The sequence below is a fragment of the Mercenaria mercenaria genome, chromosome 7 (genome assembly GCF_021730395.1).
Source record: "Mercenaria mercenaria strain notata chromosome 7, MADL_Memer_1, whole genome shotgun sequence".
NCBI classification, from domain to species: Eukaryota; Metazoa; Mollusca; class Bivalvia; order Venerida; family Veneridae; genus Mercenaria; species Mercenaria mercenaria.
This window is the reverse complement of record NC_069367.1, coordinates 15356689-15373666: the sequence shown is the minus strand read 5'-3', so window position 1 is coordinate 15373666 and position 16978 is coordinate 15356689. Positions and strand designations below refer to the sequence as shown.

Here is a 16978-nt window from a genome sequence, read left to right as displayed (position 1 = left end):
CCATGAGCAACGTTTTCATATTTGTCGTGTTGAGCGACCTGTGGAGTTTCCATTTTTCTATTTTAGGTCTTGAAAATGAGCTATTTGATTGTTTTCTTCAGCCGGACTCACTTACACAGTAGTTATAGTTATTAGGTATTATTACATTAAACATGTAGGTATTTGTCATTACAGCTTACAAAGATGAAATATTTTATGCTAAAGGATGACATTTACCTTAAATACTGTTTTGAAATAAAGTGGCAAAATATATACCGGTAGTGTCCGCAAAATTTTTAGACCTCTAAATATTCTTCTTGTTACTTCAAAGCATTTTAAATAATATCGATAACAATTGTCTTACTCATAGGTAGATATGTTTAACTTCAAGTAAATGAATGTAATGTGTTGCTACTGTTGTATTCCTGTCTTTGAGAGAGGAATCAACTTTTTGATGTTGTTTTTATGAAAGCAGTGGTTAATCTGGGACTCTATCAAATTTTGTCAAAATAATTCCTCTTGAAAGGCAGGAATCTTTCATTTTTATTTTACTTTATGCTAAAACAGAGTTAAAAACAATGAGTTGAGTGAAACATATCTTTTTTTATGAGATAATTTAGGCATAACATAAATAGGTGTAGTGTCCACAACATGCAATACCAAGTGATGCTTAAACTGTCACATATCAAAAACCATTCATGATTAAGAAATAAAAAAAATGGGATTTTCTACATTAATAGTAGTAGAACAGGTTCACAAAACCCCAAGATTATCAGTGAAAGTTCATTTTAGGCCACTAGTGCAACATGCTTAAAAACATTGTGAAAATGTGCAGTACTGTTTTGGCCGTTACTGACCAATGACTGTACGAATGCTGCAACCCATGTTCAGACATTTATTAATGTAAATTTTACCATTTAACTGAAACACAAGCAAACGAAAATTACTCGGATATATTGGTAACAAAGGAAATCTTGACTTTATGTCCCATTTTGCCATTAAAGTAGACTTTCCTAAACTAAACACTATATCTGCGACTTTGTGAGATGACGTGTATTGAACAGACGTAAATCGTTTGATTTGATTTAAACATATTTTATTCCTTCCTTTTTGTGACAACATATACAATGTACATATACAGAAAATATACAAAACGTAAATTGTTCATCCATATACCGTCATTTATGCGGCCCAATTATATTTCTTTCTGAACTTTGTACAAAACAATGTAAAGATATTGAAAAGCCGGCTTTAAATTTTTCAAGACAGAAGATTGTTTTGACCCTGTGTATTTCAGCTTAAATCCGTAAGTAAGCCCATTCCCCAACCATTTGCAATTTCTTTTAAGGAGTAATCTGCAAGATACTCTTTCAAAATGGAACGATTAATAGGTCCCATTAACCTTTTTGGGTTGGCATTTCCTCGAGCGGCACGAAGTCTGGAGCTGGGTGCTCACAGTTCCTAGGTACCAGCAGATTTTATAGTTGGGGAACGAAAGTTGGAGTGATGAACCCTTAGCTTGTAGCACTGCAGTTGTTGGTGCGCACCACCCCAGTTCAGACATGCATGCAGAAAGGGACAACTTTATCTGTTATAAACTCCCTTAAAATTGAAATCAAATCATTTGCGATACCCATTTGTATCTGTTATGGAAGGCAGACTTGATGACGATGCCATATATAAAAGCCACAATTCAGTATAAATATCAGACCACTTGATGGGTTGAAAGTCGTGCGAAGCCTAAACTGCTCATCATAGCAGCGCCAACTGATCCCTCCCATCCTAACAACAATTATGTATTTAAATGTTTTTGTGTACGTTCTGGGTTAGCAGCCAAATAGATTGAACTAAAAACCAAAACTGCATCTGTCTAAGTTTTAATGTTTGTAATCCTTTTTTGAACATTTTGAGGCTTAACAAATAAATCACCAGTATGACTAGCTACAACCACGTACTCAGGTCCATCCCTATATGGCAAGTCACTGTGCAAAGGACACACCAAGTCAACATATTGAACGGCAATAATTTTGGCCTTGCTGGCAAATGGACCCCCAGTTCAGATTGAACAATAAGAGAGGGTTTGATGTTAACACCAATGAGTTCAGAGATTTCAGTACCTGACTCCTCATTAAGATAGTATACAGGCACTGACCCATGATCAACTTTTCTGGCAAAGGGGTCGCAACACTCCAGTAGATGGTTCCCTCTCCGTTTGGACTGTATACCTAACTTTGGCATTCGCAAGAACCGCCTCACCAGGATGTGTCCTCTTATTGGCCTTTTGGGTATGCATGTTTCAACTAAAATAGTTTGATTTGTTTGTTTGTTTGTTTTGGGTTTAACGCCGTTTTTCAACAGTAGTTCAGTCATGTAACGGCGGGCAGTTAACCTAACCAGTGTTCCTGGATTCTGTACCAGTACAAACCTGTTCTCCGCAAGTAACTGCCAACTTCCCCACATGAATCAGAGGTGGAGGACTAATGATTTCAGACACAATGTCGTTTACCAAATAGTCACGGAGAACATACGCCCCGCCCGAGGATCGAACTCACGACCCCGCGATCCGTAGACCAACGCTCTTACCTACTGAGCTAAGCGGGCGGGCTAAAATAGTTTGAATGTAATTTTATATCTAATCATAAACAGACAAAATATAATTGACATAAATAAGGCTCACCAAGCCCCTTTTATATCCATGAACAGTTACCTGAAATAATGATATTATTAATTTTAATATTCTCTTGCTTACTCAATTACACCTCATTATCTCATTTAGCATTGATTAAATAAATATAATGAAAAGTTAATCATCGTCACATATTGTATTCTCTAAATATTTCCACACTAAATTGATATAATTATTCAATTTTCTTAAACGGTTTACCCCACATGATACACGCCTGAATATTATTTGATGTGATGATAGGTGTGGATATAACGAAAGAAAAGCCACACAATTATCCCTTAAATGTTTCAAAACAGATATATTAAGATAACGAATTCTGCAAAGATAAATAGGCGAATACAAATCATGTTTCGTGGATTTGCGAAATAAATGAACAAAAATTTCCACTTGTGCAAAGCCGTCCGACCAGATTTGGTACATCTATGGATAGATACCAGACCATTGTAGTCATCTATCAATATCATTTATGTAGATACCAACCACAACCGTATCAAAATGATTCTTTCGTCTATGTTAAGTTTAAAGAGGAATCAGAATAAAGAAAGCGATGAAATATAAAATTCTCTAACTATCAATTTTATATATCGTTACCGGACCACTATATGATTACGGTAACATGGTAACCGACTCTCAAATTCTCAAGAACATGACTACCTGCCTCCCAATAAAAACAGCTATCATAAAGAGATAGCTGTCAAAATAAGTTCTATCTTTTAATTGTGTACAATCTCCCATATGGTAAGAACATTAGGTTGACCTTAAAAAGATTTTAAAAGGTTAAACTGGTCTCTGTTTCTTTTTCTTGTTAAAATATCAAAACAGTTTGTAGCAAAATATTCAACTTGTGCATTACAGTGCATGTATTTTTTAGTTCTTAAAGGAAAAAGTTGCCGCACAAAGGTATTTCAATAAACGTCAAGTGAAAATGAATTTAAACTTGCACAATATTACACTGTTCAGACCATGAAAAGCTAAATTCATTTAGATTCATCGTGACGCAAAATAAAAAATGTTCTAATTATAAACCACTACGTAATATTTGTCTGTGAAATATAACAAAGGTCAAATGAAAAGTCAGGAAAAAGGTGAATGATAAAGGAAGGTCGATGAACACTAAAACAGCTTTATTTACTGCATGGTGTTTCGTACATTTATTAAGACACGGGGTTGCAATGAAAGTCTATGCAGCTGACTTTGTCTTTGTGCTGCTTGGCAGGTGCGTGGTTTTTGCAACATTTTTATCTAGAAATAATGATATTTAATTGAAAGGATCTATTTCTTTTTAACGTACATATTGCAAAGAAATTACATAACTTAAAATATGAATCTCTAAATTTGATACATAAAGATGTCTTATTCATTCATGTTTTCAACAAAGGTTAAATCAATTGACTAAATGTATGTTTTATATACACTTTAATATTGTGTGAGGTCAGCATTTCTGTCTGGACAAGAGACGTCACGTCTGTAACCCATATAATATTTCATATTGGATTAAAACAAAACGGCTGCCGCATCGTTTTTTCGATGCGGAAAAAGTCAGCTCATTACTAAAAACCTGAAAAAAGATAGACGGAAGGCATAGATTGTAAGTGACTATATACGGATATGCACTATTTTGGAAATCGATCTAAGGCTCGAGTTTGACAGCGTACATATCCGGTCATAAGCAAAACCATGTAACTAATAATATCGTTCGAACCTTAAAGGCAACAATTGTTTTATTATTACACTTAAGTCCATGTGACGTAATTCGTTAAAGATCAATAAGTTGTTTCGGCTCTACCGACTTATAAGTACAGCGTTTGTCAGCATTCGAATGTGTTTGACTGTGATGATTGTCTTTAAATTAACATAAAATACTGTTATGAGATCAGCATCTGGACGAGCACACATTAAGCAGTTTCTGTTGAACCTGTTAAAGGTAATTCTAATCCTATGACAAAAACATAAAATTCCAGAATATGAAGTTTACGATATTGCACTGGATAAATCATTAAAAAGATAGAGATGAATACAAAAGGGTTATTATAATAGTAGATCGATCTGGGATGCTGTATTCGGCTCTCGTGGATTTTGCCAGATTGGATCTCAAGAGGCGCGCAAGCGCAGAGTGTGATCCGTCCTTGCAAAATCTACGAGAGCCGAATACAAAATCCCAGATCGAGCTATTGTTGTAGTGACCCTTTTTACCTCACCTGTCACGTAGTGACAGGCTGAGTTTTTGTGATTGTCCGTCGTCCGTCGTCCGTCCGTCCACAATTTCTTGTTAACACGATAGAATTTGTTATTTTTCGCTCGTGAACACGATAGAGACCACATTTTGCAAACAACTTTAATCAAACTTGCACACAACTTGTATTGACCTAATATATCGGTTCCTTTCGAAAATTGGCAAGATCTCATCATGGTTCTACAGTTATGGCCCCGAAAAGGGCCAAGATATACTATTTATGGTTTGTGAACACGATAGAGATCACATTTTGTAATCAACTTTAATAAAACTTGCACAAAACTTGTATTGGCATAATATCTCGGTTCCTTTCGAAAACTGGCCAGATCCCATCATGGGTTTTAGAGTTACGGGCCCTTAAAGAGCCAAAAATTTGCTGTTTTTGACTTGTGAACACGATAGAGAGCATATTTTGCAACTGAATTTAATGAAAAGTACACGCAACTTTTACTGGCACAATATCTCAGCTCCTTTTGAAAACTGACCAGGTCCCATCTTGGGTTCCAGAGTTAAGGCCTCTTAAAGGGCCAGAATTGGCTATTTTGGCTTTTGCAGCCATATGGAGACTTCGATTATGGTTTGATCCGATATAAAATAGCAAAATATCTTACACAAACACAGATCTTTGATTTCATAATGAAAATGTCAGATCCAGTTATAGGTTCTGGAGTTACTGCTTCTGGTAGACCCGTGAAAGAGCCAAAAAATTGTTATTTTTTACCTTGTGAACATGATAGAAGTGACATTTTACATTCGATTTTTACTACACTTACACACAACTGAAGTCACAATAAGATCTCAATTCCTTTTGAAAACCGGTTTGATTCCATCAAAGGTTCTGAGTTACTGCCCACTGAAATTGGCATTTTTTTTCTATTTTGGCCCGTTCAGCTATATAGAGGTTTCATTTATGCTTTGATTTGATACAAACTTGCAAGGAATGTTTATCTTGATGACTTCTAGGTCAGATTTGAAACTGGGTCATTTAAGATTAAAAACTAAGTCAGTAAGTCAAATCAAAGGAAAAGCTTGTTTACATCCTAGAGGCCGCGTTTATGATTCCATCTTCATGAAACTTAGTCAGAATAACAATCCTGATGACTTCGAGGCCTGGTTAAAACTTGGGCTATGTTGGATCAAAAACTAGGTCACCCGGTCAAATCAAAGGAAAAGCTTGTTAACACTGTAGAGGCTCAGTCAGAATATTTATCTTGATGATTCCAAGGTCAGGTTTGAATCTGGGTGATGTGGATTCAAAATCTAGGTCACTTGCTCAAATCAAAGGAAAAGCTTGTTAACATTCTAGAGGCCACAGTTATGACCCTAACTTCATGAAATTTTGTCAGAATATTTATCTTGATAATCCCTAGGCCAAGTTTGAATCTGGGTCTTGTGGGGTTAAAAACTAGGTCACTTCAAATCAAAGCTTTTATGAGTTATACAGGGAAATATACTTCAAAAGATATCTGATCATATTTCCTAGACTGTTAAATTATAATTACATGACGACCCAAAGTAATTAGGGGTCACTTGACAGTGACCTTGACCTGCTGACCTACTTTCTTGGTGTTTGTTTTTGATACAGCCTTTAAATTTGAATGACATATACAGTTTTGCACACCGATTTTAAAACTAACTTTTTGTGACCGTTAATGCAACCTACTGACCTAGTTTCTTAATACATGTATTTTAGCATCAGTTTGATATTTGAAGCAGGTAGCTCATTTTACTCAGGTGAGCGATCCAGGGTTATCATAACCCTTTTGTATTATATACCTCCGTCTTTTTTGTTATCAAACGAAATCTTTATTGTTTATCGATGTTTAAATAGAAATGAATGAAGATTAGAAGTTTTTTTTGTGCTCTATTGATAGAACTGTGTCAGGTCATGAATATTAAATGAAAATAGTTCGGCAACATACAATACAAACGGTACAATACAGAATTTTGTTCTGCCTGTTCATATTAGTTGTGAAATACAAACAATATTTTCGACAGAATTTATATATATATGATAGAAGAACGTACTTCACCAGACTGAAACGAAAGACACATTAATAAGTAAGTGTTTTACAGCTGCTTTATGTCAGACATGCTGCTTCATTTTAGGTTGTTGCTGGTTCATTGTTCACACATACCTTTAAACTTAATGACGGAATTCAATAATGACATCGAAAAGGAATTTCAGCAGACTGACCTCAATAACAATGGCATACTTGATCTTCAAGAGTTTGAAACTCAGCTACAGCAGCAAGACTTAAATAGTTAAGTACGGTAATGCCTGGCAAATATATAACAGATACAAAGACATTGTCAACAGTACAGAGCGAGCCCTCAAACTGCTTATGTTTCATTAAACAATCAAATATGATTATAAAACCATTAACGTTTCCATTTTATGAACAATAAAGTTTCCATTTTATGAACAATAAAGTGGCAGATTTTATGGGTCAAAACTTAAAAACTGAACTCGATAACATATGTGCAGTTTGAAACAGTAGATATATGAGCTTGTCCAACAAATATCACTAACAGATTCTCTCAGTTTGATAAAATCTGAATAGGTTCATTTAAAGAGAGTTTGATTTAACTGAAAAAATGTTCTATAATAACTTTAAAAGCATTTTTGTTTTTCAACAATGTTAACCAATTTAAGATAGGTCTCAGAAGCTAAAACATTACATTATCTTTAACATCTATTATTAATAACCATTCTATTCGATTAGATACATAACCAGTTGATCTTTAATCCATTTATATATTACTGTGCAAATGATACAACCAAACGATTCAATTCTTTTTTATTCAAAAAAGCCACTCAACTTTTTTTATAACTGCTTTGTTACAAATATATAACACTATATAACAGATGTACATGCACTGTTAATCTTAAGGTAGTTCTGCACGTTTGATATTCCAGAAGTCTTGTCAAAATATCATTTATCTGGATGATATAAAGTCTGTATCCGGTGTGCATATAAATGTCATCATGTGTATATATTTATGAAAATAGCTTCAGTCTAAAGATAAGCGATGATAACTAAATTGTCGTCACGTGATATATTTCCAAATAATACCTTCAAAATCACCTGAAACTCGTTGATCTATAAAACTCGTTGATCTCTTAAATAATTGGACAAATATTTTATTTGCCAAATATTGTTAAAAATCTAGTACATTGTATATTCTGTAGTTTCGAAAAATCAAGAGTTAAATCAAGTTCTACATGGCAACTGCAGTTTAACTCGAATTTGCAAGAGTCTTTATCTATATATACTTTATCTATATATTGTTTCTTTTTTAGATGACGGTTGCATTTCTTTCATAGAATTTAACAGAGTTCGAAGAAGCAACCCACTTATGTTTACTTGGGCGATGTTTAATCATTTTGACCACAACCAGGATGATTGCCTTGAAATAACTGATGAAATTGAAGAGTTCAGTGAAATCGACATAAATCGTGAGTACCAATCTTTCACTAATATTAAACCAATTGGTCTTTACAATGTTGTTAGTTTTTATTTCATTTCAGTTATGTCAGGAATTCATAAAGTTCCCATTTAATAAATACTTAAAGTTAATACTTTATGCAGACGAATGCAAAATTCCATTCGTAATTGTCCAACATTTGATTACATAATGTCTATCGTGATATTTGTTTTATATTTATCAGTAGATTTCAAACATTTGTTATTTTCTTATATTTATGATGGTTTGGATAGCTAAAGACAATGAATTAACTCTCAAGGAACTTGAATCGTACTATGACCAGGTAACATTCACTTTTATATGATGATTATACATTATACTTTAGGTGAATGATATATTATCAACCCATAGATATAAGATTAATCAACGGAAAGAGAGTAGGTGATTCAAAGTCAATGACTATAAGAAACTGGGCATGTAGGCTACTGTGAACACATTATTTAAATATCTAATGTCTTGCTTATTATATGCATATGTACAAATGTTTTGATATACTAGTATTTGTTAATCATGTGGTTATATATTTAAGATGTTAGTGATTTTTCCAGGAAACTGTGCTTTACATAAATTTGACGACATGTATTATTATTAAATACGTAAAAAGGCGTAGCAATTGTGTCACGTAAGACAATTAGTTACAAGTTATCATTGATGTGATACCTATATTTTTCCAACAATTCCAACAATTAATTCACATTATTTACTTCAGCTGTATGAGACATTTGCTCCAATGCTTGGAATTATAGAACAACCATGAGTGTTCCTGAATGAAGTTACACATTTTGTGTATTAATACTTGAAATAAAAGATACCAATGTTCCATGTTCGAAAAGCGAAGCTATGAGTTTATATTTTTATATATAAATCCAGTCATGTGTGTGCTGCATGTGTGTGTGGTGGGGACCGAAGACTTTTCAATTAAGAATATAGTTGCGGCCTTATCTGTTTATGCATATGACCGCTTGCCCTTATTGCTTTCCATGTCTGACTAGTTATGAGATTTATCTTAGTATAATTATATCATGAGACAAACATTTAGCTTTGGTCGAAAGTTTGAAAGAGAGACTATTTCTACAAGCGGTTCAAATGGTTGTCTACCGTACACGTACTAGCACTTTCGAGTTCTTATGTTCAAATTAAGGTAATTTACTATGTATAAAGTCCTTGACAATGTAAACAGAGGATATCACATGAGCGTCCCTTCATGCTAAATTTATTTCATGAGATAAATAAAGCAATTAAAAGCGAGGCTCTCTCTGTTCAACATTTTATTTTTTCAACGAGTGTAAGATTTAGCAGGATATCATCTAAGCGCAAACATATTTTGTACACAAATAACATCTTTACCAACGAAATACCTCTCCAATATATTTTTTTTCTTACTGTTCCATATGACTGGATACTATAAATTAAATAGTCTCAAAAAGTTGATATTTGATTAGAAAAATAATAAATAATTAAAAACTACGTTAAATGAAATGGTGAGAGTTAAAAGGCGCCGAACTGTCTAAAAATGTGGCCACTTTATCCAGTCCTTTTCTGTAATGCAATGTATATATCAGTAAACTGACAACTGTTTTGCAGAGTAATATACGTGTTTTATATGCTGTTCAATTTACATTTCCTTCTTAGATTTGGTATTGTTCGAATTTTTCAAAATTTGGACATAGACGTTAATAAATGCAATGTAGAAAAACTCACATGTAATATTCCTTTTGTCACATGTTAACCTTCGAAATATCTTCTTTCTCCACCTATTACACACTGTTTAGAAGCACTAAGTAGAGGTTACGAGAGTCAGGTAAGAAATGCGACCAATATCAGAGCTGCTTTAGAATTGAAAGGAAAGTCTTTGTGAATTCTTCGAAGAAACGATGACACTCCAACATTGTTCATATCAGATGACTAATGAAATTGGCTGTTTCCGCAAGTGATAGTAAAAGTAGTGATAGTAGTGATACAAGATACAAGATATTTATAGTCGGGTTGCAAACAATATAACATTAGCTATGAATAGCTATTAGCCGACTTAAGGTAGTGGTGGTAGTGGTGGTAGTATTAGTTGTTGTAGTGGTGATAGTAGTAGTAATAATAATAGTAGTTACAGTAGTAGTAGTAATGGTAAAACGTAAAAAAGTAGTAGTTTTAGTAGAAGTAGTAGTACATGAAGTAATAGTAAAAATAATAGAAATAGTAGTTACTTGTTATTGTTTTACATGTTGTACGTGTAGTAGTAGTAGTAATAATAGTAGGTATTGTTGAAGTAGTAGTGGTAGTAGTAACAGTACATGTAGAAATAGTAATAATAGAACTTTTCGGCGTAAATGAAAATGTAATCGACTATGTAAATGTATAGGTATTTCCATGTATTTCGAGAGGCTCTCAAAACACTTTAGAGAACATTATTTTGAATAGGAATACTTTTTACGAAGTATTCAGCAAATCTTTACATAAAGTCTAAACGGGAGCATAAGTAACAAAAGTCTTGCACAAAGCTCCCGACAATATGTACATGTCCACATGATGTTAATGATTTATTCAAAGTTTAATTTGAATTGGATAAGAACAATTGTAAAATGAGCTAAAACATGACAGATGGAGAAACGACAGATACAGTATGTCTCAATGATTTCCGGCACCCGTGCAATGCAAAATTGAGCTTTCTGTTGGTAGTAGTTTTATTCAGATTAAACAATAAAGGAAATACTGTTAAGACATTACAAGCGCTTGCGCTGGCAGATCTGGCTCAGGCTCGTTTTTCGTTTATTTATTTCATAGAAAAGATGGTCCAAATTATTCGATAACATAGGATTAATTTGCAATTGCGAGAGGCGGTTTTGAGCTCTTTTGCAAGTCAAAACTTTATGCCTTTTGTAATCTGTATCGTATACAAATAAAAAAAGTAAAATTGAATGGAACGCATATTGGAAACAACAAGTAATGGAAAATAAGAACTTGTTACGGTGTAGATGGCTAGGCACAAAAGAAGAAATACATACCATCTTTAGATATGAATTGTCAACCAGTTTTAACTGTCTACTTATTCTATAGTACATTAAGAAGTTCTTAGTTAAATAATTTCTGTGAGTGAATCAACACATGTATTTGAAGATTTTAGGACATCGTCGATGGATTGAAAGCCAATTATCACAATACTGTCTTTCATACTGAAAGTGTAACATATGGAACACAGTGAATTATTACTAGTTATTCGAAAGAAGCTAGCATCTTTTGATGAATAATCTTGGATGATTAAATTGAGGTCAGATACAATTTAAGGCTTAGACTCGATCAAACAGGATCTAATTATTCATTATAATATTCGAAGAAAAGGGTGTACAGTACGTTGGTCCTCAGGTATCAGTCTATCTGTCGATCAGCCGCTAGACCATTTATTTTCTATCAGTAAATGGCCACTGCGGTCTTGAGGGTCAGTAGGTCAATGGTATACAGGTCACAGTAACCTCGATTCTAAACATGGTTTATGTGCAATAATTAAAGAACTCTTTGCCAAGTGCCTTCAAACTCCTGTGATCAGTGAATGACCCTTTATGATGTATTTATTGCTAGGTTGGTCAAACGTCGAGTTCACAGTGCCCTCTAATCTTGAAACGGATTTGCCCAATTACTAAAGATTCTTTTGGCCGCCTAGTACCTTCAAATTCCACAGGATGATTGCCTGTGACCAGTAGATGACACTTGATTAAGGGATCAGTAGATCAAAGGTCAAGGTCACAATGATTTTGGTACTGAAAACACTTTCCACACATTATCCAAAGAACGATTTGCGTAAATGATTGTTTTGATAAGTATATGGCATCCAACGTTTAAGGGGTCAGTAAGTCAATATCATAGTGACCTTAAGCCTGAAAATGGATTTAACACAATAACTAAAGAACCCGACGGCCTAGTTATTTAATAATTATACTTATAATAATTATGTGGGTAAATCTGATAAAATCTTTATGCTATTTAGAACAAAGTGCACACAATTTATTGCATACAATGTTCCGACTTATTATTTCCATCATGTGTAATATTAAACTTTAGAACGTAGTTGCACCAATTGCTAGAAGACAATAGATGCATATGGACATCTTTTTCATGAGAAAACTGACGGAATCAACAGATGTGTACGAAATATCCTTAAAGGCACCATATTTAGTAAATATTTTAAGCCTATTTACCATACAAAGTGAACAAGTTCATGGCAAATACAGATAAGACCGGAAAGATGACATAGTAGAAGACACAGTAAATACATTTTTGTTTGTAAAAACGAAATAGATTTCGAAAATAACAAAATAACATTTCGTTTTAATGACATAAAGAAAATGTAATATCTAAATATAAAAAAGAGCACCGCCTACGGGCGCCATCGCTCGTCTGCATGTACTGGACTGGTATGTATGGAAATAGTTACAGTTCAGAATTTCTAAATACAGAAATGGCCATAATTTTGAAAAATTCAGGTAAGAGTTATGGTCTTTGGCCTATTAGTACTGATACACAACTGTGCAAAGGTTCAAAGCTGTAGCTTGTTTAGTTTTTGAGAAACGCGTTTAGGGTATGCCAACCTCACACACCCTATTTGCAACAAGTTAGATAGGACATGACAGTGTAAATAAAATCACACCTCGCGGAGAAAGGCTCTAACATTAGAGTCAAAATACCAGATTATATAAAGTAAAACATCAAAAAGGCCAATCTAAAGTATAATAACACCAATGTACTCAACAACTTATCTGAAGTCAGAGCACTAAGAACATTCAAGAGCACGACTAAGCAAGCTGCAAAAATTCCGCCATCCGTCCGTAGGATTCAAGGAGTCTAACCTTTATTAGTAAACGCACCATCAAGTAGGAAAGCGTAGCGATTAACTGTAGAGGGGTCAGTCACCAAACATGCACTTTTTAGCTCACCTGTCACAAAGTGACAAGGTGAGCTTTTGTGATCGCGCGGCGTCCGTCGTCCGTCCGTGCGTGCGTGCGTCCGTCCGTCCGTAAACTTTTGCTTGTGACCACTCTAGAGGTCACATTTTTAATATTAACGTGCTATCAAAAACTAGGTCAGTAGGTCTAAAAATAGAAAAACCTTGTGACCTCTCTAGAGGCCATAATTTTCATAAGATCTTCATGAAAGTTGGTCTGAATGTTCATCTTGATGATATCTAGGTTAAATTTGAAACTGGGTCACGTGCCATCAAAAACTAGGTCAGTAGGTCAAATAATAGAAAATCCTTGTGACCTCTCTGGAGGTCAAAATTTTCATGGGATCTGCATGAAAGTTGGTCTGAATGTTCATCTTGATGATATTTAGGTTAAGTTTGAAACTGGGTCATGTGCCTCTAAAACTAGGTCAGTAGGTCTAAAAATAGAGAACCCTTGTGACCTCTCTAGAGGTCATATTTTTCACAAGACCTTCATGAAAGTTGGTTTGAATGTTCATCTTGATTATATCTAGGTCAAGTTTGAAACTGGGTCATGTGCCATCAAAAACTAGGTCAGTAGGTCTAAAAATAGAGAAACCTTGTGACCTCTGTAGAGGCCATATTTTTCACAATATCTTCATGAAAATTGGTCTGAATGTTCATCTTGAGAATATCTAGGTCAAGTTTGAAACTGGGTCACGTCAGATCCAAAACTAGGTCAGTAGGTCAAATAATAGAAAAACCTTGTGACCTCTGTAAAGGCCGTATTTTTCATTGGAACTGCATGAAAATTGGTCAGAATGTTCAGCTTGATGATATGTAGGTCAAGTTCGAAACCGGGTCACATGCGTTTAAAAACTAGGTCAGTAAGTCAAATAATAGAAAAACCTTGTGACCTCTGTAAAGGCCGTATTTTTCATTGGAACTGCATGAAAATTGGTCAGAATGTTCAGCTTGATGATATGTAGGTCAAGTTCGAAACCGGGTCACATGCGTTTAAAAACTAGGTCAGTAAGTCAAATAATAGAAAAACGTTGTGACCTCTGTAGAGGCCATATTTTTCATGGAATCTGCATGAATATTGGTCAGAATGTTTAACTTGATGATATCTAAGTCAATTTTGAAACTGGGTTACATGCGGTCCAAAACTAGGTCATTAGGTCAAATAATAGAAAAACCTTGTGACCACTCTAAAGGCCATAGTTTTTATGAGATCTGTATGAAAGTTGGTCTGAATGTTCATCTTGATGATATCTAGGTCCAGTTTGAAACCGGGTCAACTGCGATCAAAAAGTAGGTCACTAGGTCTCAACATAGAAAGACCTTTTGACCTCTCTAGAGGCCATATTTTTCAATGGATCTTCATGAAAATTGGTCAGAATTTTTATCTTGATGATATCTAGGTCAAGTTCAGAAGTAGGTCACATGAGCTTAAAAACTAGGTCACTATGTCAAATAATAGGAAAAAAACGACGTCATACTCAGTTCATGCGGGGGCAGGTGAGCGATTCAGGACCATCATGGTCCTCTTGTTCACATTGTATCCACATTTGATAAATTCTTTAACACATTTTACAAATATTTGATTAAGAAAGCATTATGTTTAATTTTCCGAATTTTATAAGCTACATCTCCATAATATATCGGGTGTGTCAAACCAAGTTTTAAAAGTGTTTTATGGTTAGTGTTATATTTCTTTAAAAGTTTGGACGATCACTAGTAAAATTTAGTGAAAGCCTTCTGTAGTTTATGATATCGGTAACCCTGTTGTAATAATATTTTGGTGATATGGAGATTTCTGTCATTAAAAGTACATAAAAACTAGGGACAAAGTCAATGTTTGTTAACAGCCCTCGTAATTTTCTATTCCCATGGTGTCGTTTTAACTTTTTCAAAATTTGAAGACGTCATTTCATGCAAGATGACAACAATGTATATTTTGTAAAACTGAAATTATATTGTATCAAAAAAATACCAGTTTTAGTTATCAAGATACATATCCATAAGCTTTGACTCAGTAAGACAGAAAACATTTAAGCGTTGTTTTGAAATAATTCCAAAATATCCAGTGTTGTTTTTCCTGCAACTTCCAATTTTAACATGGAAATGATCTACTATAGGTCATTTCCTTCTGCTCCCTCAGCAAACAAATCTTAATTATATAAAATGCATGATTTAACTTCAGAAATTGTCGAAGACTTAATCATCCTTAACTAATACTGCGTTTCTTCCAGTGCAATAAAATTGAAAATCCAAGCCTCCTGTTAAAGCATCTGAAGCTGACAAAACTCACCAAAACGATTGTGACAAAGTATTTTAACAAAATTGAAAATAGTATTTTTAACGTTATGTACACAAGAAAAATACGAAGGTCAAACACTAAATACAAAAGTTATTTCATATATTCTGTTTTTTTGTCTTTAATTAAGAATTAGATTTTACTTTGTGTACGTTATGACGGTTATAAATCACAGTGAGACTTCTTACGAATACACAAATCACGCTAGCGATTCTTGATAGACTTGCAAGAAGTCCATGTGTGATATTTACCTGTTTAAACGCACAAACAGTAACATCTATTTCTTATATTTACATTTTTACTGTAGCCTGCTGAAAAAAAGTTATTTTGTTTCCGTGAGTACCAGAAAATCAAAATAGATGTCCGGCTATAGATCTATGGGAACAGCTTAAATTTACCCGCCCACGTTACATTGTAATTGGCCATCTGCTGAAAATACAGTTCATAACTTTTATTTAGAATATCCTTATATCTATACAAATACCACATCATCGTGTCCATTAAGTTTTTTGATTTTTTTTTTTAAATTTTGGTGTCCGATTTTCAAAGATGTAATCTAGCGGAAAGGAGCATCCTCAATATTATCGCACCAATATGTTTCGAGCGGTCACATACAGTCCTGGGGATGTTTGTTATTGGTGCAAGGTGAGTACAGAGTAGGTGTGGTATCAAACTAATATTACTGGAACAGTAAGCAGGCCAATCGAGGAGGAGCCCTCACTGTATTGTTCTTGTTTCAGGAGACTACTATGATTTCACCCCAAAGTACAGGAATGGGCTACAAAATGCGGACGATGACGGAAGGTTAAGGCGACGACAGAAGTCGTTAAAGCATTAAGCAACACTTGGCACAGGCCTCTAGTAGACAATGTTCAACTCCTAGACGAAGAGACAATAAACAGAAATGACCCTGACATTTAACGAAAGTTCTCCTCAATTATAGTATTTCCAGTAAAGATTCATTTTGTTGATGTTTAACTGAATTAATTTTCTGATAAAATTACGAAAACAATATAATTCTTGTGCAGTACCTACACATAACATAATTCTAATAATTATCAATGATTTATCAAATGTATTTTTGTATGTCAAAATGCAAGTAAAAATACCTCTAATATCATATATTATAAATTTGACTTTTTAAACTGCCCTCATTAATACATTTTCTTGCGCTAGAAAATGCGAATTCTTATTTGGAATTTAATAAGTCGGTCCCGCTTGAGAACAAGTCCCAAGAAATTATCGTCCAGATACGCTTGATGTGAATGTTTTTGCGAAGACAAGTTTATGAAATAAATAATGAATAGAATAATTCGATTCCTCTTGAGTACAAGTCCCTCCCCACCCATCACCCCACATCCC

General features: G+C 34.2%; 1 protein-coding gene across 1 annotated transcript; it reads left to right on the top strand.

The window, feature by feature from the left end:
• The first annotated feature begins 3749 nt into the window (after positions 1 to 3749).
• On the top strand, positions 3750 to 9224 carry LOC123555588 (uncharacterized). The gene is made up of 5 exons (XM_045346186.2): positions 3750 to 3881; positions 7008 to 7162; positions 8203 to 8358; positions 8621 to 8670; positions 9097 to 9224. Exons 1-5 carry the CDS (start codon positions 3772 to 3774, stop codon positions 9142 to 9144), a joined length of 519 nt encoding a protein of 172 aa, XP_045202121.2. The 5' UTR covers positions 3750 to 3771; the 3' UTR covers positions 9145 to 9224.
• Positions 9225 to 16978: the final 7754 nt, after the last annotated feature.